Source organism: Lates calcarifer, linkage group LG12 (genome assembly GCF_001640805.2).
Source record: "Lates calcarifer isolate ASB-BC8 linkage group LG12, TLL_Latcal_v3, whole genome shotgun sequence".
Taxonomy (NCBI): Eukaryota; Metazoa; Chordata; class Actinopteri; family Centropomidae; genus Lates; species Lates calcarifer.
The window spans coordinates 10,356,364-10,381,015 of record NC_066844.1 but is presented as its reverse complement, the minus strand read 5'-3'; the positions used below and the strand labels follow the sequence as shown (position 1 = coordinate 10,381,015).

General features: G+C 39.5%; 1 protein-coding gene across 1 annotated transcript in view; it reads right to left on the bottom strand.

Moving 5' to 3' along the window:
- The window catches only part of LOC108877507 (integrin alpha-5-like), a 37,375-nt gene that overhangs the window by 8,782 nt on the left and 3,941 nt on the right, over positions 1–24,652 (bottom strand). The window contains 18 exon segments of the mRNA XM_018667583.2: positions 1,670–1,737; positions 7,127–7,264; positions 9,445–9,602; positions 10,149–10,204; positions 11,553–11,666; positions 11,776–11,821; positions 11,920–12,111; positions 13,067–13,275; positions 14,122–14,174; positions 16,104–16,160; positions 16,411–16,454; positions 16,727–16,771; positions 17,812–17,937; positions 18,154–18,199; positions 18,390–18,451; positions 19,220–19,343; positions 20,065–20,165; positions 22,153–22,277. Of these exon segments, the coding sequence (XP_018523099.1) occupies positions 1,670–1,737; positions 7,127–7,264; positions 9,445–9,602; positions 10,149–10,204; positions 11,553–11,666; positions 11,776–11,821; positions 11,920–12,111; positions 13,067–13,275; positions 14,122–14,174; positions 16,104–16,160; positions 16,411–16,454; positions 16,727–16,771; positions 17,812–17,937; positions 18,154–18,199; positions 18,390–18,451; positions 19,220–19,343; positions 20,065–20,165; positions 22,153–22,277 (1,764 nt within the window).

Below are 24,652 nucleotides of genomic sequence, written 5' to 3'. Positions count from 1 at the left end.
TGAAGGGCAATTCTGTTTAGTGAAAGTGCTGAATCATTTGGTCCTGTGGCAAATACAAATTCAGACCTTTCAGTTTTCATGGGAAACTTTTTGCACTGAGTGTATTTCTGCAGCTAAGAGAAATCACATGATCATGTAATAAAAAACAGAGCTGGCTAGGCGGGAGGAGAGATGTGTGTGTTCGCTTTGTGAATGGACTAAGACATTGCCAAACCTTTAGCTGACGACCATGCACAAACAAGGATACATGATTAATTAACAACAATAAGTGATTGTGCCAAGAGTCAGGAATCTTTCCTCTCTATCTGTATTCCAATGTAGGAATGTTATGAGCTGTAAACAACATCTTATCATGTGTGTCTTTTATCTGAGTCAGAAAATCATGTTTATTCTTCTGTACATAATTCATAAGTTCTTTCGCTTACATCAGTTTTCACCAAACTCACTGTCTTGTCTGCAAGTAACCATAGCAACAACTCCTCTCTGTCACTAGTTAACTCAGTGGGGAGACTTACCCTGAGTTTGAGGGTATCCTGTAGTCTCCTTGCAAGAAGAGAAGGTGATTTTTACTTTGAGTTTCTCTCCACCAAGACACAAGTGTGTATGTGTGTGTCCTTGAGGGGAACTGCACATTGTGCAATGTCACATACTGATGAGATGTTTAAAATAATGAATAACTTGGGCATCCTGATTGCCTAATAGTTCTGGTGCATACCATATGATTGCAACTGCCATGGTTTGGTTCTGGCCTGTGGTCCTTTGCTGCACGTCATACCCTGCTTCCAAGCTCTCACTGCTGTGCTGTACTGTACTGCAATTTATATTAACCATGGATTAAATGCTTATATGTGGAATAGGTCACTTGTTGTGATTAACCCACAGCTCTATGGATCATTTTAGCTCCTTTCAGCTCATTGTTTTGGTTTCATCACAACTTAACTGTTTTGGTTGACTCTCACTGCTCTCATCAACCTCACTTCAGCTGCAGCAGGCAGCTGTTTTTGACTCTAAATATGCTACCTTCCCAGCAAAAAAACATTAGGCTGATTCAGTCAGCAACTAGCTAGAGAACATAGGGGAATTTTTTTACAGCTTAAGAGACAGGTATTTCCCTTAGGTGTTGATGGAAAGCAAAACAGAGCTAAAAGGAATATGAATTATTGGACCTACAGCTGTAGTTGTTCTGTATCTGCTCAATGCACAAATGTTTGTTAACATGTTAGCCATGTCAATTTTATGTCAATATTAAGTTTACAGCTTGTTGACCTACACACACACACACAAAAGCGTCTTCCTACACATCCCATCAAGACTTTATTCAGCAATAAAGTTCTCCTCATTGGAACCTCCAGACTATTCATGATTTAATTAGTCACTTCAGTTGTTGGCTCTGATTTCCTGGAACCCAGTATAGAAGAGAGGCCACTGTCAGTCAATTTCCTTTTTATAACTTTGTTCAGCCAAGATGGCAACTGCTGCTTAGGCTAACTATGCTTTCTTCTTGTTTTCCCACCAGAGTAACCAGAAACATAAAATGCATCATTTGAAATGTATCAGATGAATGACCCATCAGACACATTGTCTGTGGCAAATTAGCACTGCATAGCTGGGGGTTTTAAGTTTTGTTTGTTGAATCAGGTAAAGTAATACAAAGGTGATTTCCTCTCACCCATTAACAGCCAGTTTGAGGTCAGGGACACAGATGTTGTCATCTCCACAGTCGAGTTGAATCTGGGCCTGAGAAAGAGAGAAGAACAGAGATAAATGGGGGCAGAGGGAGGAGTGAGGGATGGGTGAAAGAGAGAGAGGTACCCAGGGAACAGAGTCCAGAGATATGGAGAGAGTAAAGCTTTGAAGGAAGAGGATGTTTACAGAGGCCAGCACACTAGATTCATGACTTAATGAAAGGATAAGAGAGGATATAGACTATACATATCCTCTATATATGCGCAAAACTATAACAATATTTGTAACAACCAGATGCCAAGACATTGTGTGAGAGGCGTACCCTTTCATGTTTGCCAAACAGAAGTAATATGTACTTTACATGTGGGAAAGAAGAAAGGGAAGAACAGAGAAACATGGCAAAGGTCTAAGAGGATGAAAGGATCTCTAAACAAGTATTACATTTTTGTGGAAATGCCTCAATCAAAAAGAGTGAAAATCTTGCATTTAAAACAGAATTGGGCTTAATATCCTCCTTAGTCTTACATGACAGATGACTTGGTAAAAACCACAGTAAAAAATAAATGTGATTTGATTTGACGGTATTGTCTTTTCTAGTGTGTCCCTTGAACTTTTTGCTTTATTCTCTCTCTTCTGTCTCCCATGTAGCTCCATACTGTCATTGTTGCCATGGCCTCATCTCTCCAACATATGGAAAAGATTAGATTCCAAAAAAATGCTATGGAGGGCTACAGAGAGCAAAGAATCAGCCTGGCAATAGTTAACAGCTTTTCAGAGGAGATTCCTCATTCAAGTCCCTCGTTTTACATTCATTCAGGACTCAAGAGGTATCGGTCATTCAACACCAAACAGACAAGAGCACACACACTGTGTAATGGGCTTACTGAGATAAAGTGATGAGTCCCAACTTATCTCCCCCTCCTTATAACCTTTTTTCACTTTCATCTCTTCATCTTTCCATACCTTTGACCCATTTGACCTATGTTTCCCTCCAGCTCATAAAGGAATAGACGTGTTGCCTTTTTGGTCACCTTAAAGGTGAAAAGTGATGAAAATACAGACATCAAAATCATACTTAGTGTAATTATAGCACTAGTTAAATACATGGGAATGGTTTTATCAAATTCTATTTGTGTCCAATCCATTTATATCAGTGAGGATATGCTAAATAATAGAAACACTTCTTAGTATAATACAATACAGTTCAACAGCACCATAAAGTACATTTTACAAAAATCATCAGGAAGTTGTATCAACACCTTTCAAAAGCTGAATATCTGAACCTCTTTCTCTATGGTTGGACTTTAAAGATAGTAATCAGCCGTCAAATATAACAGACTTACATCAGAAAATGATTCTGTCATTCTATTCTGTATTGTTCACAGGTATTTTTTGTTTAAATTAAACCACAATCATGGCAAGAGATCCTAGGAATCATGGGAAAAGACTAATCATAGTAATTTGAAATCACAAGAAAATCATCAGAGATAGAGGTTATGCAATTTGAATTCAGTGCAGAAAGGCGGACTCCACCAATAACAATAAAAACTAATTTAAACAATTACAGAGCATAAACACATGACATTGCTATTAGTGAGAAACCATTAATAGTGCTAATAATGGAGTGTGACATAGTAAAAATTTTAAGTAATACAGCTTTCACTGTTGGTGTCGTCAGGATTGTGGCCAACATGAAATACACTATAATGAACTGTTACATCACTGCCACAATATAAAAGTAAATGGACTGTACTTATATAGCACTTTTCTAGATTTCGACCACTCACAGCGCTTCACACTTCACGTTCACCCCATTCATACAGCACTTGTTCTATACATTAGTGCTTTCTAACTCTCTCAGTATCTTGCCCAATGATACTTTGGCATGCGGACTGGAGGACCCGGGAATCGAACCACCGACCTTCTGATTGGTGGGTGACTGCTCTACCTCCTAAGTCACAGCCGCCCCTGATGTAAAAGGTTAACATAACAACAAAATAAGAATTTTTAGCTGTGATTCATTCCCCTTAATCCCTCTCACCACTGAAATGTACATATATAAATCTACAGGACTCTGTCCTGTAGAAGGCAGTCAAATCCACTCCATTTACATGCATGCTTTTGATTGGAGAGACAGAGCAGCAAGGCTGAACAACACAAGTATTGTGTCACTCGCCATAGTGTATGCTAAATTGTTAGCATGGACCCTAGCATTACTCAACATGTGAACTGAAATGTTAGCATGAACAAGAGGCACTCACACATGTGCACGTTTTCTTACACTGTGAGGCCTGCATATCAAGGAGTAGGGAAGAATTACATGTGGGGAGGAGAGAGAGACATGAGGCCATATATTATATATATATAATATACTATATATGAAGATACATATAAACTGCAAATAAAAATATATGTATATATTTATTTACAGTCTATGCATGAGGCAGATACTGCATGAGATTGAGGGGATGGGTACATGTTCTAAAAACATCAGGAAATTAGTTATTGTGGTCTGGTTTGCTGATTTGGCACATATATCAATATGGTCAACAGCTGCAACAGAAGCAGCAGCTGTGCAACACAGCTCATGGAGGCAATTAAGGTAGTGCATGCGACAACCATGCAATAATGGTTGTCGCATGCACAAACACTGGAAACAAGGACTGCTAATAGCTAACCTGACATACTTTAGATGGCGCTAATTTGCCAAAATTTAAACAAGCAAGCTGTAGTCCACAGTGTAATTCATTAGCTGTGTCAAAAATCGCTCTGTTTACTATGTAGTGCACAGCTTTTCCTGTCCACCGTTTGAGTGTGGCAATGTAAAAAGTAGAGTTTCATGGCTTGGACAACACAATGCAATGCTTTGCATTTTACAGATGCAAAAATTAACATTGTGTGACTCTACAGTTGTCTGTAATGATGCAAAATGCTGATGATTAGTAAGTGTCCAAATCTCAATTTTCCTGCTCACTATTGAGTGAACCATTTTATGGCTATTATATATAGAATAGTGAATGAAGGAGACATTTTTGCTATCAATGATTTCAGACACAGATCATCATAAGTATCATGGGAAATAGTTCCAAAGCTTAGAATCTTCAAACTGTATTACAACAAAGACTAATAGAGTGGTAAAGATAATAATAGGGTGTGAAATTCATGAATAACTTTTGGGTTACATTATTAATACATTTTTTGATAGTACTAAGACTCCCATTAACATGATTCTTATATTCTTCGAAGGCTGATACCCTTCTCTATTAAATTATATTCATATTAACTGTGTGGTTCCTGTGTTGAAAATCTGGGAACATACAAATAGAAAAAGTCCACATTTAAAATTGTGCCGGGGGGTAGGGAATGGATGGGACGTTGTGGGGGAAGGTGATCAGTAGAAAGTCTGCTGATTCCTTTCACATAAGGAGAAGGTTTATGGGTTGGGAAAAAAAAAAGTCAGTGTATTCGGTAAAAATAAAAAAAAAGTTACAAGCACATGGCATACGCACTCACACACCCACATCACATACTCACTTTACCTTATATCACTCACATAAACATGTGCACGTTTTCAGACTCTGGCTCTTGCTTTGGTGGAGGAGACCACTGACAACATACATAAACAAACCACAACCAGATGTTTGAGAGCTGAGCACCGCCCCACCCAAACGGAGCTGTCAGTCCTCCCTCTGTGTTTTTGCAGAGCCATGACTCGCCAGTCCTCCATAAACTTTCCAACTCTTCATATAGGAAAAAAAAACACCAAAGGAAACCAGAGTGCTGTAATCAGCTCTTGCTCTATCAGGCCTGACCCTCAACCTCTAACTAAATGGGGTTCAACATTATAGAGGGCCCTTACATTTGATGTCAGTTTTAAAATGGCGGCCCGTAACCTCCGTCTTCGCCTTTCAAATAAATGCCCTGCATGCAAAATGTAAACAGTGGAAGATGTGCTGTGGTAGGGAGAGTAAAGTTAAACACATATAGTACAGAGAACCACTGTATACATAAGAACCACTTGTACATGATTGTAGATTGTTTGGTAAAGTTTTGTGAAAATATTCATCAAGCCATCTGTTCTGCTCTCTATCCACTGGTAATGGTTGTGGTGACCATCTGTTTAGTTCGTAAAATGCAAGGCGTGTGGCCATATAAGTGGTGCGGTCTAGATGTTAAGTGTGGTACAGATGCACGTCATCACTCTAAACAGAAATACATTTTGTATTCTTGGAGATTTCAACCTCGAAGGAGAACTGAAACACAGCAATTCTTTAAGGATTTCCAGATTGGAAATTTAGGGAACTAGTGATTATTTACATTATTGCTTTAATTTACTAATTATTTTCACAAGTAATGTATGTGTCTACTAAATGTCAGAAAAGAGTGGAAAATACCAAATATAATGTCCCCAAGGAAACGTATTTAAATTGCTTATATGCTGCTTGTATGTATTCAAATTGCTTTAAGATGTTCATTCAGGTTTCAGTTGACAGAGAAAAGCACCAAAACCACATTTGAGAAGCTGGATCCAGAGTCTTTGGCATTATTGCTTGAAAAATGACAAAAATTATTAATCGGTATCACAATATTCCTTAGCTGCTCTTCTGACTTTCCACAAACTGACTGACTGAATGAAAATCAGGCAACATTTTCATTGCACTGCAGCATTATATTTATGTTTTCAAACATTACAAGAACAGGAAATAAGCTATCTCATTGAAATCACTGTTAAATAAGCAGTTATGCCACAGCTAAGGTAATAGTGAAGGTAGCTAAGGTAACATTTGCTACTTGTCACAGTAACACATCATGCTGTCCAGTTTACAAGTCTTCCAGGATCCGAGAAGGTAAAAATAGTGTCTACTAGAGGAATGGAAATATTTGTCATTGCAAATTTTGATGTTGATCCAACACTGTGGATCAACCGGGATAATTTCCACTGGGGATGAGGGGGGCATGTTCCACTCACTTTCCAAACTCCTTTTTTTTCCCTGACTCTTTATGTTTCAGTTTAACGTACTCACTAAAATCTCTCTAAACAGAATTTGTATTCTCTGGCTGCCAACATCCAGATAAAAAGGAGATATGAGTTGATACAACTGTTGATTTGTATCTAGGTCACTTTCAGGTGTCTCTATGAGCTCAGTAATTGATACTTAGCAACCAGCAGTGGACTACTTTGTGGAGTATTTTGCCCTGTGTTTCACCTCTCAGGCTACACGGAGGCTGTTATTCTTAGTCTTAGTGTTCTCCTAAAAATAACCAATTGAACATCAGTCAAAAATTAGATTGGTTTGCTAGATTGATATCTATTGTTTTTGGTGCTACATCACAACAGATATCACAGCAGAGTGCTGGAGGGCAGGGAGGGTACAGTGCAAGGTTACTGGCCTTTAATGTGGCTATAGTTTCGTGAGTTAATTTATATCATTACACTTACCTTCTGCTCTATCAGCTGTTCTGTCTGATAATTCAGGATTGGTCTGAGGCCATGCTGGGGCACTGCGGAATGAGGATCCAGACTGAAGTTGAGACTGACGTAAATGGGAGAGAGTTTATCCCGAAACTCCTCTTCACCCTGCAACAACAAGATGCAAGTGTCTGAGTTACTGATGTTAATGACACAAATCCATGTGCTGTCTCCATGGATTGATAAATTTCCATCTGGTGTGCTGTTTTCTTCAGTTTTCAGTATTCTGAAATAAGCTGATTCTTCAACTGAGGTGCAGAAAATCTAAGATGGTTAGAAATTTGTCATCAGTGTAGACATCCTCCGGGCAAGATTATTGTGAAACCCTGTTCCAAGTAAAAGTAAGACATTGTCACACTATATGAAATCTAAAGCAGCTGTTGCAGTAACTGTTGGCTTAAATGGAATATGTAGTCTGTTTTAGGTTTCTCTAAGATGTGACATGAATTCTATTAGACCAACCACAATGATGTGGCCCCATTAAAGAAAGAGAACATGTAAGAAATAGTGTACAGACAGATATGTGTGGACTGACAGATTTCTACTCAAACCATCTCTTATCCTGTCAAAGAGCAAAGTGCTCTGATCATTATCCCCTTACAGTGAACATCTACACCTATGACTTCAGTGTTTTTGTCAGACATTAACTTTGATCAGGTCACCATTGAGTGACAAGAAGATTGGTACTGTAGTAGTTTCACCACAAATAGCACTTCAAACAGAAACTTCAAACTCTGTCCATCAGGAAATGACTTTAACCTCTGTTCTACCAGTGAGTTAATTACATTCACCTGGTGCTGCAGGTGCAAAACAGTCTCTGATTAAACGGCTCGAATGAAAACCAGCAGGGCTCTGGCACAAGATTAAGAACCAGGAAATTTGTGAAAGATATAAAAGGCATAGGCTTGAGATGATTGGCCTGTGCACAATACTTTTATGTTTGTAAATTATCTGTCTTTGTTTTTCAGCTGCAGATGACAGCATGAAATATGACTAAAATTAAAGGAGAAAGTTTATTTACAACCTGGTGCTTATAATCATAGTTTTGAATGCTCATGTGCACTGTTTCTACAGTGACACGAGCAGTCATCTGGAAACAGCTGCATGATGGGTTCCAAGCAGATAGACGCTAGCCTTACAAACAATCCAAACTTAAAGGCACCCATGAGAGTTTTCTTATAAACAACACAGGTTATGTTTACCGTCACTGTTTCTCACCAAAACACGCTGTGTATATCCATGACCCCTGACAAGTATCTTAAGTGCATGTGCTTCCTCATAAAACATTTGCAAACCTGATTATGTGACTATTTTAAAACCATTCTTTATCAGTGTCTATATCAGGTAGCAGTCTTCTTCTACCCTGCCTTACATGTCCATGTGTGTGCCTGCAAACAAGATAGCAAAGAGAGCAGACCCACTTATCAAAACATTACTCCATGGTGTTACTAGTAGTCAAAAACTCCTCATGGCACCATTAGCCCAGTTGTACAATAACAAAAGAAATTCCCCACAAAAATAGCTTGCACTGCTTTTTCCATTGTACACTTTGTGTTTTTAGCCACGCTGGCAGCAATCGCGGCTGGCAGCAACTTTTGGTTCAAACTAAAACTTCTGAACAGCTTTTGGATGAACTGCAGCAACATTTGCTGCAGATGTTTATGGTCCCCACAGAAGGAATCCTACCTACTTCAGTGATCCCCTGACTTTTCCTCTAATGCCACCACAAGGGTTGACTTTGTGGGTTTATAGTGACACTTATCAACAACTTTTGGATGGCTTGCCATGAAATTTGGTTCAAATATTAGGGTTCCCCTCAGGATTATTTCTAATTATGACAGTGATCCCTTAACTTTCATGTTGCTCCATCATCAGGTCAAAATTGGAAGTTGTCCACTACTTATGATCAAATATCTGCAAAATGGAGTTCTCATCAGGTTCAGTAGGCCTACTTTGTGCTTAGCGCTAAACTAATACAGATACACAATGGTAAACATTATACCTGATTACTGTATAACAGAGACTTTCCTGACGTCAGCATGTTAGAATTGTTATCATGAGTGTGTTGCAATGCTGATGTTAGCATTTAGTTCAAAGCATCACAGTGCCAAAGTACAGCACACACTCACAAACACTCTCAACACACTCACAGAGCTGCTAGCATCTTGTTATCGTATTTATTTATTCTTGTCTACCTAATAAAAATATACATAAAAGCATTTTGTTATATGCACCAGTTCTATCAGTCTGCTTGACACTGAGGTGTAAACACAGCTAATGTGACTGACCCGCAGATATATCATGGTGTCATGGCACAAGCGCTCTCCGTTGGCAAGATTGAATGTCTTCACCAGACTTGGCTGCTGACTGTCCAGGAACAGGGTCCTCCTCGTGGATTCTTTCTGGTTTTGCTTCATACTGTCTAACTGAACCTCCACCACAAAGCCTTGAAAATACACACATAGAAAGACACACAGTGAATATGCATCTATACATCTGTGTGACTGTACAACAACAAGAATGCATGTCAGTGTATGCATAGGCACACAAACACATTTGCGCAGATATACTATACACATGCCTCACCACATACACACACATGCAGTTGTAAACATTATTATGGTAAATTATCTGTATGTGCTATTTTCTTTTCCATAGAGTATAGGGAAATACACAGAGGACATTGCTGCAGCCCACATGACAACAACTATGCAGAGAACACAGACAACACACACGCGCACTTAAAATAAACACACGCACACTTTTCTAAACTGCAAGAGCCCACCAAGTTACCCTGTATTTACATGATTGTTCTTTTATCTTGATCTTAACTGCCAAATTGACCACAGTGAGGTCCAGAATACTTGTGGCTACACAAAGAAAGCAAGGTAATAGGGACCATCTGTGTGTGTGCGTGTGTGTGTGTGTGTGTGTGTGTGTGTGTGTGTGTGTGTGTATGGTATGTGTGTGTGTCTGTGTGTGTGTGCCTCACCTAGATGAGAGGGAAGGTGCTTCCCATTAGCCAGCAAGCAGAAAGTGATGCTGACACTGGAGGTTGAACACAGACAAAAATATGAAAAAAAGAAGTTAACATATATGCACAATGAGCTTACAGAGATGTGTTTACACTGATTTGGGGCACTTCCACATATTATTCAAATGAGTTTCATGAAACCTTATTTTTTTATACTGTTTATGGTTGCAATGTTCATTCAGTGTATTTCCATTCAGAAATGATCATTCGGTATAGTAGATTTTATAGCTAGTGGCAAAGTCCACCATTCCTCCTATCAATTCAGAATCAGGGATCCACAGGGAAACAATGTATAAATGTTATTTAGTGTAATTTTATCTCACAGATTTCAGCCCCACTGTTTTCTGCTCACTCTTTACATCATGTCAGAACTGCACTAAGTTACTGCTAATGCTAAGTGGACATCCTACTGCCACTGTTTCACATTAACAACATTTGACTGGCAAAACACGAGAAAAAGCCAACAAGGTTTGTCTCTTGACTTGCCGCTGACCGCAGTCATTCATGAGAAATGCATCTATCAGTGGGGGGGTCAGTGGATAATAACAGTAAATTCAAACATATACAGCTGTTGCTCTTTTGTCATATTTCAGAGAAAACTAGCTGTCCTATTAAACCACACAGGCTGGTACCATGGGTGTCGCCAAATCAAAACAGGAATGGAAATCTTATTTATTACAACTTTAAAGTATCTAATGCTTGAGAAAATCTAATCTCAAACAATATCTGACTCATTTCTAGAAGTAGTTACAACCCTTTTCCAGCCTTTTTAAAGTGCAAGACTCCACTCTGCTCCCTCTCCACCTTTTCATCTTTCCATATAACTACTCCACCTTTCTCCCACTTCCTCTTCTCTGTTTCCAAGGCAACAAAAACACCAATAAATACAAAAACAAGACTTCCTTGTATCAACCTACTGGGCAGATACCAAAACACCAGCCAGTTTGGCAAATGCCTGCCACAGTAGTCTAAAAATGTTCCACATTTAATATGATGGTTAAACTGAGCTGGTGGAAAGAGCTTCATTGAGACTGAAAGTGGAGCGTATTTTCCCTTTTATTCACTGGATCTAAGAATACTGAGTGTGTAGTTTAGAGCAGCTTGGACAGGAAACTGGCAAACATGAAGTCATTTGACTTTCTCGTGAGGAAAAGTTTAGAAAGCTGAGATTGAAACTAAGATGTTCGTTACATAACATTTGCAGGACTTTCCATGTTCTGTTATTCTGTCGGAGAGTTCATTAACCACCCTTAAACCCTTAAGCTTTTTGTTCAACCATTAAAGATACATACACTACAGTGACAAATATTGTGTATTGGATCAAACAGTGTATAATCTTCCTATTATGGAACAGAACATTACCAAGACACATCAGTGGTTTCATTGCTAGTGTTCAGCCTACAAGTCTTCTCCTCTTGGTTGAACATGGTCGGCTGTACTGTGAGAGATGCGCTGGCGCTCACTATTGGCCGAGCCCTGATTGAAGACACAGACCACGGAAGAGTAAGAATAAACAAAACAGTTTATTTATCTTTATTAATCTATTTATACATCTATCTTTACACTGCTGAAAGCATTAACATACCTGTATAGCACTGCTTTATCTACCCCAAAAGCACCGACAATCAGATCTGCAAGGAGCAAAAGTGAGATAGTGAGTGAGATATCAAACAAGAAGATGAAAGATAATGCTCTGTGAAATCTGGTAGTGAACTGTTTTCTGGGGTACCTGGGTAGCCATTTTGATCCAGATCTCGGTTGCCTCGCATAGCAAAGCCAAAACTGGCTGGGAAAGAGTTGGAAGCCCATTGACCAGAGAGAGTCTGAGTGGGCATGTCCAGAAGTCCTCCAGCATGACCGTTATAAATGAGAACCAATCCCTGCTGGTCTTCACCTCCATAGGGACAGCCAATGGCCATGTCTGATTGCAAACAGCAGCAAAACACTGTGTGAAGAATCTTATGTTTTCTCAAAATTTTCATATACAAGCTCATGTATGTATGTACATTCAGAGTAGCTTACAGTGAGCACAGAACACAATAAACAGTTACTGAAAGAGTCAAGTTTCTTCCTGGGCCAGTGGTGATTTACTTCATTAGACTTGGCTGAATCTTGATTGAATAGAATGCTGACTCTTCCAGTAATCCAGTTGGTGCTGCCAAACAGTTTTTCACATTGGAACAGTATCTGAGCTAGTCTTAGTTTAGTTTGTTGCCGAAACATTAAATCACTCAGTTGACCATCTTGATCAGCAAACCATTTACTAGTTTCAACTTTTCAAATGTCAGGATTTGTTTTTCCCAGCTTTATATCAGTGCGAGATAAATATTTTTCAGTTGAATTCTCAGGATCAAACAAAACAAGCAATCTAAAGATGCCATTGTGGACCAGTAAATGATAAACTATGACACAATTTTTCACAATTTTCTGACAAACCATACGTTTGTTATAGATTACAAAATTAATTAGTACTGCAAATACCTATTATTTTCTTGACAGATTAATCTTATTAGGCAAGGCAACAAATCCTCAAATATGAGTGGGTGAAACCAGTAAATGATAATGTTGCGGCCAAAAACCATCATGGCCCATTAAAACTGAGCCTAAACTGATGAAACTTTCCACTCTTAAAGCAAATTAGCCTCACCTAGTCAGTAGTATAAGAGTGTTTGGGATACATTACTTTATATAAATGGTAAATACTAAATGGACTGCATTCATATAGCACTTTTCTTGTCATATCAACTACTCATACAAAGTTCAGAAAAAATGTTGAATCATTAAATGATGATATACAAACAAAATAAAAATCACCATTGTCCAATTAATGTCACTGCTATCCAACATTTAACTCATGCTGTATGCAACACAAGTACCATTGAATCCATCTTGGTTGAGATCACCCAGCGGAGCCAGTGAGGTGCCAAACCGACTGAAAGCCTGCTGACCGAGGAGGTGGGACTGGCTTGCCTCCAGCAGCAAAGGGCCCTTCTGGAGGTACACGTATACCTTGCCCAGTTCTTCTAGACGCCCACTGGACCCTCGACGCATGAACATTGGAGCTCCCACCACCAGGTCATCCAGACTGCGGAGACAAGCAAAGACCGGAACAAAATAATGTGGATAAAGACAGAAGGAGAAGAGATATCTCAACTGGATTTAAGGCCAAAGTGTATTATTTGGCAATTTACCCTAAATTAACCCTTTAACAGTTTCCCCCTTTTAATATCCTCCCTCAAAGACACATTGAAAAGATTTTTTTTTCTAGTCCTGTATCCCGGGGTTAATTGTTCATTTATCACTCGTCACATGTTATAAAATATAAAAAATATTTTGATTATTCAACTTGAACTCCTTGAAGAGAAATGGATCTACTGTAATTTGTGGTGACTGGAATGATGGGTCATTCATGTCTGTCCCTCTAACTCAATGATACAAAATATTATTACCAGTATAAAAAAGCTAAATAACAGCATATAAGGTACAATTACCGGCAAGCATTTTCAAATCAAATATAATTTAAATTAATGCAATGCATATACTTTGAATGAGTTCAAAAGGATAAAAAGATGATTTAAAAAAGGGGGGGGGTTACTCTAGAACTTTAAAAACAAAACCAGAAAAAGTTCTCATGGGTGTGTCCACCAGGGTTGGAGAAGTGAAATTGGCAAGAGTTTTACAAGGAGAGAAACTATACACAGAATGACACTACAAAAAACAGAAGTTCGGGAAATTTTCATGACACACGCTGTGACAGGGTGACTAAACGAGCGTGGGAAGCTTCTAAAAAGTCCCATTTTTGCCCTCTGTTTCAGTGACCTCACATTTCACTTTTAGTCCCTACACTTCTCTCCATTTTCTCTCACCCATTTCAGCTCCACTTTCTTATCTATTTGCAAGCATCTGTGTCACTGTCACTCCATTCACTCACCCATCGTTGTTGACGTCAGTTGCTGCCACTGCGTAGCCAAAGTAGGACCCCATCTGGAAAATATTACAAACAAGACCCAGTTAGCCTCTAATCACACCATGGTGCACAGATCCATTTTTTTTCTTTCATTTTCTTTCTCCATGTCCCTTTTCCCTTTTGTACCTTCTATCACCACCCCCAGAAGCTTTCCTCTTCAATCTCTCAATCCCACAATCCCCTGGGGTCTCCTCTTCTCTCTTTTCATGGAGCTCAGAGTCAGAGCTTCTGTAAGCTCAAAGAGTAGTAGGGGGTCTGAGGTTTGGGGCCTCGAACTCCTTTAAAACTCACTCAGAAAATACTCATGGGGCTTAGGTTTTTCCGGTTTAATTTCATCCCATGTATGATAAATTAGGGTCATGTTACATCCTTGGGTGACTCTCACTTCAAAGTGATTTGTAGTGTAGCTACACAGGAGTGAGTTTGGAGACCCTTGTGAAAAACAAAACTCAATACTGCCGTTGTCTTCCTGTATTGCACAGGCAACCCAGCTCATATCAACATAAATCAATCTGAGGCTAAGGACAAAGGTCAAATCCATCTTAAAACACACACACATTCAGGCACAGTCAGACATGATCAACGCTAGCTAAGATCAAGCAAAGATCCACAGAAATAAGGCATTAATTAAATAGTTCATGGTGCAACTTGAAAAACTGGTCCATGTGACATTAAAACTCTGACACTGACATTAATGTCACACTGTGTAGTATATGAATTAAATGTGGCTGAGCAGAGGAAATATTAAAGGCATCAATGTCTTGAAAAAACACTTTGTTAAATGGCATATCAAATGACACAATTTGAAGTTTATTTCACCAAATCAACAGGTCCTCCTGCACCAAGTCCCTCTGGTGTGTTTTTGCAGCTGACTTTGACAGCACAGTCCAAGCACCCACAGAGGGACCAGCATTCACCCACAGAGCAGAGTCAGTTGGCGTCGAGTTTATCTCAGATCGCTCTCACTACCTAACAGTTTACTCAGCACCCTCCACCCTGTGACTGACACCTCTAACAGTCACTGATGACCTCCCACATGGAACACACACACTCACTCAGACACATGCTTTCCCATGTGCGCATGGTCATATGTTGCAAAGTATGCACTATGAAGCCTTGTTGAATTACACAGTAAGTAAAAGACAAGTCAGTTTCCTTATGATGTCCACACTTTGTTAAAATTTATCTTAAAACAACACTCACATGCCCACCTTTTTACATTTGTATATTTTTAGCTTCCATAGTGCTTCCTCCTGCCAATATCCTGAAGTTATTTCAGTGTAAGTGATGGATACTTTTTTGTGTAAAAATGTCTTTGCAGCCAGTATGGTCAGACAGAACAATTACAACAACCAATAACCCTTTTATTGTACATATGGGCCTATCAGTATTGTTTCAAGATAGACTTCAATAAATATGAGCATATCTTTTAGTGGCAGGTTTGCTGATCTTATCTGTTGCACTTTTTTCAAAGGAAGTATGTTGGTGGTTGATGAGAAACATTTCACACATGAAAATACACAGCAGATGAGTAATTTGTTTGCCCACAAGCAAGTTCCCAAAACTAAACCAGGCTTCTAACTTAGTGACATTTTGTTTGATATGAGATTATATTTTAAGCCACATGACTAACAGCCCAGCTAGAGTCTCCCAGAGCAATGCCACCTCCTTTTAATACTTACCATTTTAAAAAAAGCACATGCTGAATCAATACAGTGACAACACAAACACTGTCCCAGGGTCTGCTGTTTCTGGGTTTGATTTACAGCTTTTAGAAGCCATGGGCTGTGCATACTGTAAGCTAGACCTCTGACCCTGGTATAGGCCTCCCCTCCACAGGGCAAATTCCTTCATCTTCAACACATGCCACTTTGAATGTGTACCCACATATGAAAATAGGGGGCCAGGCTAAAGTACAGAAAATCTCCAGCCAGATGTGCACATACCTGCTCTCCTGTCAAGTTGAGCAGAGACTTCAGATTCCTTCCATTTAATATGGACACCTATTTTCACACAGACAGAAGTCATTATTAATTACAAATTGTGGTTCATAGTGCCAAAATACATAATGATACTAAGCTATTCAACTAAAGTTTGTTTTCTTTGTTGATTTATACTGCATGTACTATATGTTCATAGTTCCTATGTTAATTAATTCACTTATATGTTTTTTTTGTTTGTTTTTTTTGTTTGTTTTTTTTTGACTGCATGTGCTGTAAAATTGTGTAAAATGAAAATGTGGGGACTCCTTACTAAACCATACAGCATGAGTCCTTTTGGAACTCCTGTGATGAAATCTGCAACAAAGAAAGCAAGAGGCAATGGTTAGGAGGGGTCATTTAAAAATATGACTAAGAACTGCAATGTTGGATAAGCCTTGTGACCAGCTACCAAATTATCATTTTTTCTAAATGTCTTTGCTTCCTGAGAGACCTAATAATCCCTCTCCGTTACAACACAATCACATGTGCAGCGAGTGAGTAGGCAACTATTAGACTTGAGGGGGAGTCAACAAACTTTGTACTCAGCCATGCATTTTGGTTCTCAGTACTGTAAATATGACCCTCACCTTCCTCATCATCCCCACTGAACTCACCACCAGCCACAGAGTAACCTGCAGGACAGAAACAGGAAACAGAGAAAAACTATTCAGTTTGGAAGTGGTGGATACAACATCAGTGCATGCTATCAAGTTACCTGAGTTTATTTGAGTTTAGACATGATTGTAACAGTATTTATTAAAGGCATAAAAAGTGTTTTTTTGTTTGTTTGCTTCTTTGTTTTTGTAGTATTGGTGGTTAGAACAAACCTACAAACCTTTAAGTGCAACACCCACAACAGGCAGATTGAGTAGTCAGGAAAAAACAAAAACCTACCTACTACCTACTACTATGCATCAACACTGGAAAATTGGACAGTGACATATGCTAACGCATGTCAAAGACATCGTCCTAGCGTGTATAGAAAACAAATTTCATTTGCATGAGGCACCACCGTAGTTGAGAGAACATATTTTTAGCTGGGGGTGCAGCATATGTAAAGAAAAAAAAGAATTGTATAGGGTTTTCACAGCATTATAAATCACATTTTCAAAGCCTAACAAACATGTATTAGTATTTTGTTCATGCTGGTGAGGCCGATGGAATCCATCAAACTCTCCTGACACAACAGAACAATGCAAACATAATATTACAGGGCACTATATCAGGACATTATATTGTCCTGCAAAATAGGTGTTAGATGTTAGTGGACAGCAGGTTAAGTATCTAAAATGGAAAGAATGCATCCTCTGGGCAGTATGAATGTGATGAGAGAATCAAAGGTTTTCAAGGAGAAATGTCAGTCTCATGGTGGTGCTAGACAAAAGCTCAAAGTTCATTAACTTCTCAGATATTATCCTCTGGGAGCCATCAATATCCAATTCAAATTTCATGGCATTCTACTATTGAGATATGTTGCTTGGATCACTTGGTAGAAAAACATACAGCAGCAGTATTAGCTGTAGCAGTCCCACAATAGTGGTAGCAGTAGTAGCATAAGTAGTATTTGTCGTTTTTGTAGCAGTATTGTTAGGAGTAGCAGTAGTACATGTACATAGTAATAACAATACATCTTATCTTAATAAGTCTACGTGTCTCATGTGTACGTCCTCACCCAGGTAACTGTCATCATAGCTCTCCTGCACCTGTTGGGTCTGTATCTGCCCGGCAACTGACAGGAGAAAATAAGAGGGGTAGTAGGCCTTAACAATCTCCTCCGTGGTGGCTGAGATCAGCTGACCTATAGCATGGAAGGTAACAAACAAGGTAACAAAGGGTTAAAGATCAGGGGTTAAAATAAAATATGCAACTTTTGAACTCTGGCTCTGGAGTTGTTCTATTGTAGCCCATTGACAGACAAAGATGATGGATTGATTTTCTGGATCCCTCAAAGGAAAAAATCTATTGGAAGGTATCTCCTTAAAAGCCATGCTGCTCCACATTCCTGTGAGCTCACCTTGCCAGTAAAAGCTGCCTGGTCCTCCAAGCACAACCCTCCCATCCTGTAACACACACAACAGGAGCCAGAGCTAAGGAATCTAAGTGTCACCAGTTTCATCATGAGCTTAAAACAAACTCTGCAAGTATGATGTACACAGTGTAATCTCCACTGCTTACGTCAGACAAAACAGAGAAACTGTGACTATGTGATTATGTAGAAACCAGCAAAAACTCCAGCAATATTTCTCTTACCTTAGTGAAGTCAGCACTAAATCCCCCCTGACAATAGCCCTGTCCGGCAGGTCCATGTCTTTCTGCAGTGAACAGCAACAAAACATGGGAAACACTAATACATTATCTGTTTCATGAAACCAAAGACAAAATATTCTGTTCTTTTGAGGGCAGCATTCTCTAGTGTAATATGTGTCACATATTTTAGTCATTTATTGTCCCAGAGCTGAATTCCAGATGAAAACAAAAGAAAACACAAAGAAGGCAAATCGTCAGGGTGAGCAAATATAAAAAGCTGCCACATCCATTTCAGTGGGTTCCAATACCAAGCGGTATAATGTATGATTTGCTTTCTATATAGTTTAAACTTTACCTGGTGGTCCTGTTGATGAGTTTAAAGAGCTGACCTAAATTATAGACAGACACCTTCATAAGGTATTCTGAATATTCAACATAAGCAAACTTCAGGCCATCTGTTACTAATGCTAGTAAACAATTTTTTTAAAAATGTGCGAGACTAATCCTAAACTAGAACCTTTCCTTTTCCACCGCATGTCCACGGGTTGTTTTCAGCCTATTTTTGTTTCAAGTCTGGCAAAATGAATCATGAATCATGAATCATGTCTTTGTGTTTTTTGACTTTGAGTTTGCAGCAATTTGCAGTAACCATATGTTGAGGGTTTTAAAGCACCTTAATTACCTCTATGAGTTGTGTGTTACAGAGACTGTTTTTGCTCCAACTGTCTCCAATCTACTGGATTAAACCAAATTTGCAAACACACTGCCCTTATCAACTTAATGGTGGCTAAGTATGTCTGCCCTCACATCTCATTTAAATCCCCTGAACTCACCTGTTCGACAAGGGGCATACTCCACAAAGGTTTTGAGGCTGTCTACAGAGAGGTAGCAGGTTCCTGTAACATCAGCAAAGGGTGTGTCATGTTCGGTCCTCCAGTAATACCTGGGAGCGCAAGCCTGGAAAATACAGGCAGAGACAGCTGAATAGCTTAACCAGCATAGCAGAAATTCTGTCAAGGTTTCCAAGTCTTCTCAACATGCTGAGGCAGTCTGATGGGAAACCAGCAGGGCTGATATTCTGTATGATTTCATAGTTTGGAGGGTGGAGTAATTTTTTTGGGCCAAACTCAAAAAAGAAGTGCAAGTGCAAGGCATGAATGAAACATGACTGGGGAAACCTTCTTTAATGGCCAAGGAGCAGCATAATGTTAGCCGGCTACACTTTGGGAGATTACGTGTTGGTACATGTACCCTGCTTAAGAATGGCATATCCACCTTGTGAGAGCAAGTCTAAACTACTATACACTAGCCAACTTTTATCTTTGTAAAAGAAAAAAAAACTGCAGTCCTCATGCATCCTCAGTCCAGGATGCTGACTGTGACATATAGCCTAAGGTGTTTCCTTTTTTGCATTCTGCTGAGTTAGCACCATGCCCATGTGCAAACTAAAAGTCCTTCTGCATGCTTTGCATTCAGTGCTCCCTGACTCTACTTTTGTATTAGATTTTCAAAGGAGTCAGTGTATCTTTACAATCTGGTTTAAGCAACCCCACATGGAGCCTCAAAACCCCATGCTAGTGTGATACCAATGAGAGACTGCTGTTTGAGTATAATGTGCTCTAAAACATATCAACGGTTAATTTGTTAGAATTTGTGACAGTCAGGGAACCATTCTTACCAGGATGCTGTTGCCATGGGAACGCACAGTAGCTCCAAACCACTGATGGGATTTGAACTCAACCCGAGTGTTCACATTATTAACATAAAAATATCGATCACCTGAAAGAACATAGGAGAAGAAAAACAGATATGCAAAAAGTTTTTTAGTTCTCTGTAGTGTGGAAGAAACTTCAGTGATGTCAGGAGTTGCTATTTTAACTAAGTCAAATATCCCCCTGTCATCGGTGTTTGATTTTTTTTGTGCTGTCAGGGCTTCATTTTAGAGCGTTCCCCACATGTTCTTGGCTTTTTACATGGATATTTTATGGCCTTGTTCCCGGGGACTGCAGTCTTAATCCATCCTCCATGCTATGGCAGACATCAAACAGCTCAAAGGGACTTGGACCTTGTTGTTACTGTAACCCAAACGGCTGTACTTCATTGTCAGGATCTGTTTTAAGAAGAGGCCCTGGCGGTACGAAGGCAAGGAGCAGTGATGAGGGAGGGGGTGGTGGATGTGTGTGTGTGTGTGTGTGTGTGTGTGTGTGTGTGTGTGTGTGTGTGTGTGTGTGTGTGCTGCCAAATTGCAAAAGGTTTGACTTTTGCAACTTCAGCAATATTACACTTCCATGGTTTTTACTTTCAATGACATACTATTTATAATTAATCTGGAAAAATGAGAAATAAGTAATATCTCTAGTTTGATTACTATTCCTGGTCCACAAAACCTAACTCTTGAGCCAGGTGGGTGAGCCAGGTTGCCTTTATGTCCTATGGAACACTGTAAAAACAAGTTTCTGACTTGGAAAAACTGCTAACATCCTTGTCCAAGTACTAAATAAAAGTTTGTGATGCTGGGACTTGCTGTCCTAATTTCTTCTACATGTGGAATTTTTGTCACACCTACAATGAAAAAAAAAGTAATCGTCAAAGTCATTTAACAAAACCTGATGCCTTGAATGTGCCTGAAAGAGAAAGCCTATGTTTAGTCCTTGTTTCAGCACTAGAAATCATACTAAAATACCTGCAACTCTGTGAGCTTAACTGTGGTATATTTTTTTTGATATATGTGCCTGCTGTTTGTAGCAGAGTGGTGACATTAAACTCTGCTGGCTGCAGCTCACTGTGCCTGTTTGGTTAATGGAGTCTGGCCTGTGTCCTCAAACACACCATGAATCCAGAGGCCTGTAATGGGAAATGCAAGACTACTGAATGTAAAAGCATGTGTGTGTAAATATATTTGTGTATGTGAACATACCGTGTGTGTGTGTGTGGCCCTGTATGCTTTTTTCCAACATTGTATCACATTCCAGAGACAGTTTCTGTTTGTAAACATTATGTAGGTGTGTATTTATGTAGGCTGAGTTTGCACAGTTGCAGCTCTCAGTATGCATAAACCGCAGCTCGATATCAGTATGTGACCGGGTACGAGAAGTTCAACCCTGTGATCCTCAAACTGTGGTCCTTATCGCTTCCTGCATTTGTGATGTAGGTGATTATTTTCCTGGCATTTCCAGGGGCAGCCCAGGTCCTCTGGGGTCCTTGTCCCTGTAATGACTGCCCTAATTAAAGAGCGCTCACAGCATTGGGCCTGAGTCCAGCAGGAAATCAAAGCACTGTGAAAACACTCCAAACACAGCCTGTGCCCCAAAATGGAGACCTCACAGAGGGGTGGAGTGGTGGAAAGCCTCAGCTACCATTAAAACACAGGAGAGACATCAAAGGCTGGTTTCAATCTAAACAGAGAGGTGTTGGATTAGGAGCTATAAGATGGCAGGGAGCTGCACTTCTGACCTCAGGGTCAAGCACAGTGGTGTTTAACTTTGGATGCTACCTATAGCTTCCCTCAGCCATTTTTATGGTTGGTTAGGACAGCTGAGAGTTTACTACACAGTCCTGTCTCGACTGTTTAACAGTGCAGTTTGGGAAAAGGACATTTTTACATCCTGGAACAATGTGAGTTACCAGCTACTGCTGTGATTATGATGTAGGGAAAATTGTCTCCCTTGGATTTTGAATATTGAGCTTGATTTTTGACAGATCACAGTTTTATCTTTGCAGGTACAAAGAGGCTGACCATCAATTTAGATTTAACAAGACACCCTACCTTGCTTGTCAAAGTTGACAATGCTGCAGTTAGTTTGGCTCCAGGGGCACAAGTACACAGCTCCTCCCTCAGTGATGTCGGGTTGACTGGTGTTGGCTTTCGGAGCACCGATCAAAATGCTGATACTAGACAGGAGAAAAGAAAAGAAAATCGTACATATTGTGGTGAAAGAAACTGAGTGTAGTAGAAGTAAGCGGAAACATCTGTCTAAATAATTACAATTAAAAAATTTGGCCTAGGTACAGCTTATGAAATAAATATTAATGCTGCTCATAAGGTTAAAGATCTTTCTATGATCAACAATGCAAGTTTACATAATGTCAAATCAAGTTAGCAATAAGCTCTGCTACCTCAGCATGAGGTCTAAGTCAGCATTACAATCATTTACACTCTGCTGGTGATTGACTTTAATAACCAGTGTAGCCAGGGGAGCCTTTTGAAGAAGCCAAAAACACTGTGTAGTTTCAATATGACGCCAGATAAAGAATTATTCTTCAGTATCAAGCCATAATGGTGTCAGCTTCCTCGGTATCTCTGTGAGTTGTACTGTGTAATGAGTCCAACAGAAGCAGAATCATTTCATGTCCTGCTTTAACGTGACGTTTTTACTCCTCACACTCTGAGTAAGCCAGCATTTTTCACTCTCCCATTGGCTCTCTGTTTGGTGTCTTGTACCAAATCCTGAGTGAAATATCTCTTTTGCTAAATGCTCCACAATGTTCAGCAGCCGTTAAGTATGTCTGTCTGCTGCTTGGTGCTGAGCAGGTAATGTACAGTCAAGTTCTTTAGAACTGGTTTGCTGGAAACAACAGCCTGCTGCTGCAGCTGGAGACAATGCTAATGAAAGTTGCAAGAATCAACCAAAACAGTAAATCAGCAGGCAATAAAACCAACACAGTTAGCTGAAAGACACAAAAAAATTCAGTAGAGATGACAGAGATTTCTGACACGTGTTTGCCACTTTCAACCCCTTTCACATTTTGCAGTTATTTCATCCACTATTAATGTTAATGTATTGACTAGAGCAGCTTCAAAGTTAGCTTGCAACAAATTTGCTATTTTTAAACTACTGCCACAGTTGGCTGAATGATCGCATGTCATAGTGGACCTGAACTTGGTGATATGACAGACTGCTATTATTGGAGTTAATTTTAGCTAAATTAGTGACAATCACCCTTTCAAAAGTCTTGCTATGTGAAGGTTTTAGTCTTTGTTTAGGTTACACGGTCATCAAGATATGGTATGTGGTCATTTTAGTGCTCTTGCAGTGATGAGAGAGAGTATTTCACAAGAAATGTAGCTCTGTAGCTGCACTAAGTGCACAATCCTGTTCCAAATCCATCACACTTTTAAACAGTGTGCATGTCATAACTGCCTTGCCAAGATAGACACCTATCTGCTGCTTAGCTAGGAAGGTGGTTGTAAGCATTTCTCCAGATATTTTCAGAAGAAAATGTGTGAGTAGGAAACTAAACAGCAGCTATCTGAAGATATTCCTCTTTAATGTCAGGAAAGGAATGAATGGCAAGAACGTACCAGAGAGAGATAAAGCAAAACACGTGCTACAGCTAAACATTACCTCTGCATTTGTCTGCATGGGTGTAAATGTGAATATCATGCAAACTTACATGTGCGAGTATGTGTATATATGAGTGTTTATTACAAACTAGTTACACTTTCAGACAGTCCTGCTAAAAGGCCTGGCCTGGAGAGAATGGCACAACTTAAGACATTGGTGACTGATGACATTAGCAGAGATCAGACAGACTCTGTACTCCCCCCCATCCCCCAAAATGTCTGGAGAGCAAAAGAGGAATATTTACATGGCTGGATAAGCTTTCCTTATAAACCACTCACTCCACAGCCCCTGAGACGACCAGAGTGCAGGCTTTCAATGGCTTTCTCTTTCAAAGGTACACGACTTTTAACCACCCACCACCCCCCTGTGATCTCTGCACATGTGGAGCTGTAATATATACCTTGAGTAAATTAAAGGCACTCATAATGAAAACTTAACATCCAACAATAGCCTCCTTAACAATGTGATCATATCAGTGGGATGATGGATGCTTACTGTTGAGACCTGAAATCAGGATTCCTTTCCTTTAACTCACATTCAACATGAACATCTGCAAACAGATGAATGGCTTGTAGGCATGGTTAGGTCAAAGATGCAACCTGTAATTTTAACTAAGGGATTTATGAGTTTCACTGAATGCACTTACATGGCCACATTATTCCAAAACAAGTCATTTCCTAATAGGTCTTACACAGCTCAACTGTTCATAACCATAACCATCATAACCTATTCAAATATTTTCTTATGCATAGAATTAGGTAAACTACTCGGTATGTTCTCTAAAATACCGAGTAGTTTCTAAACTTATTCAAATAGAACAATTTATGTGAGGACAATCACTTTGGTTGAACTGCTCAGAACATACAATCAAATTAATCATGTTACCAGGGGTCAGACATACCAAAACAATTGGGAACCGCT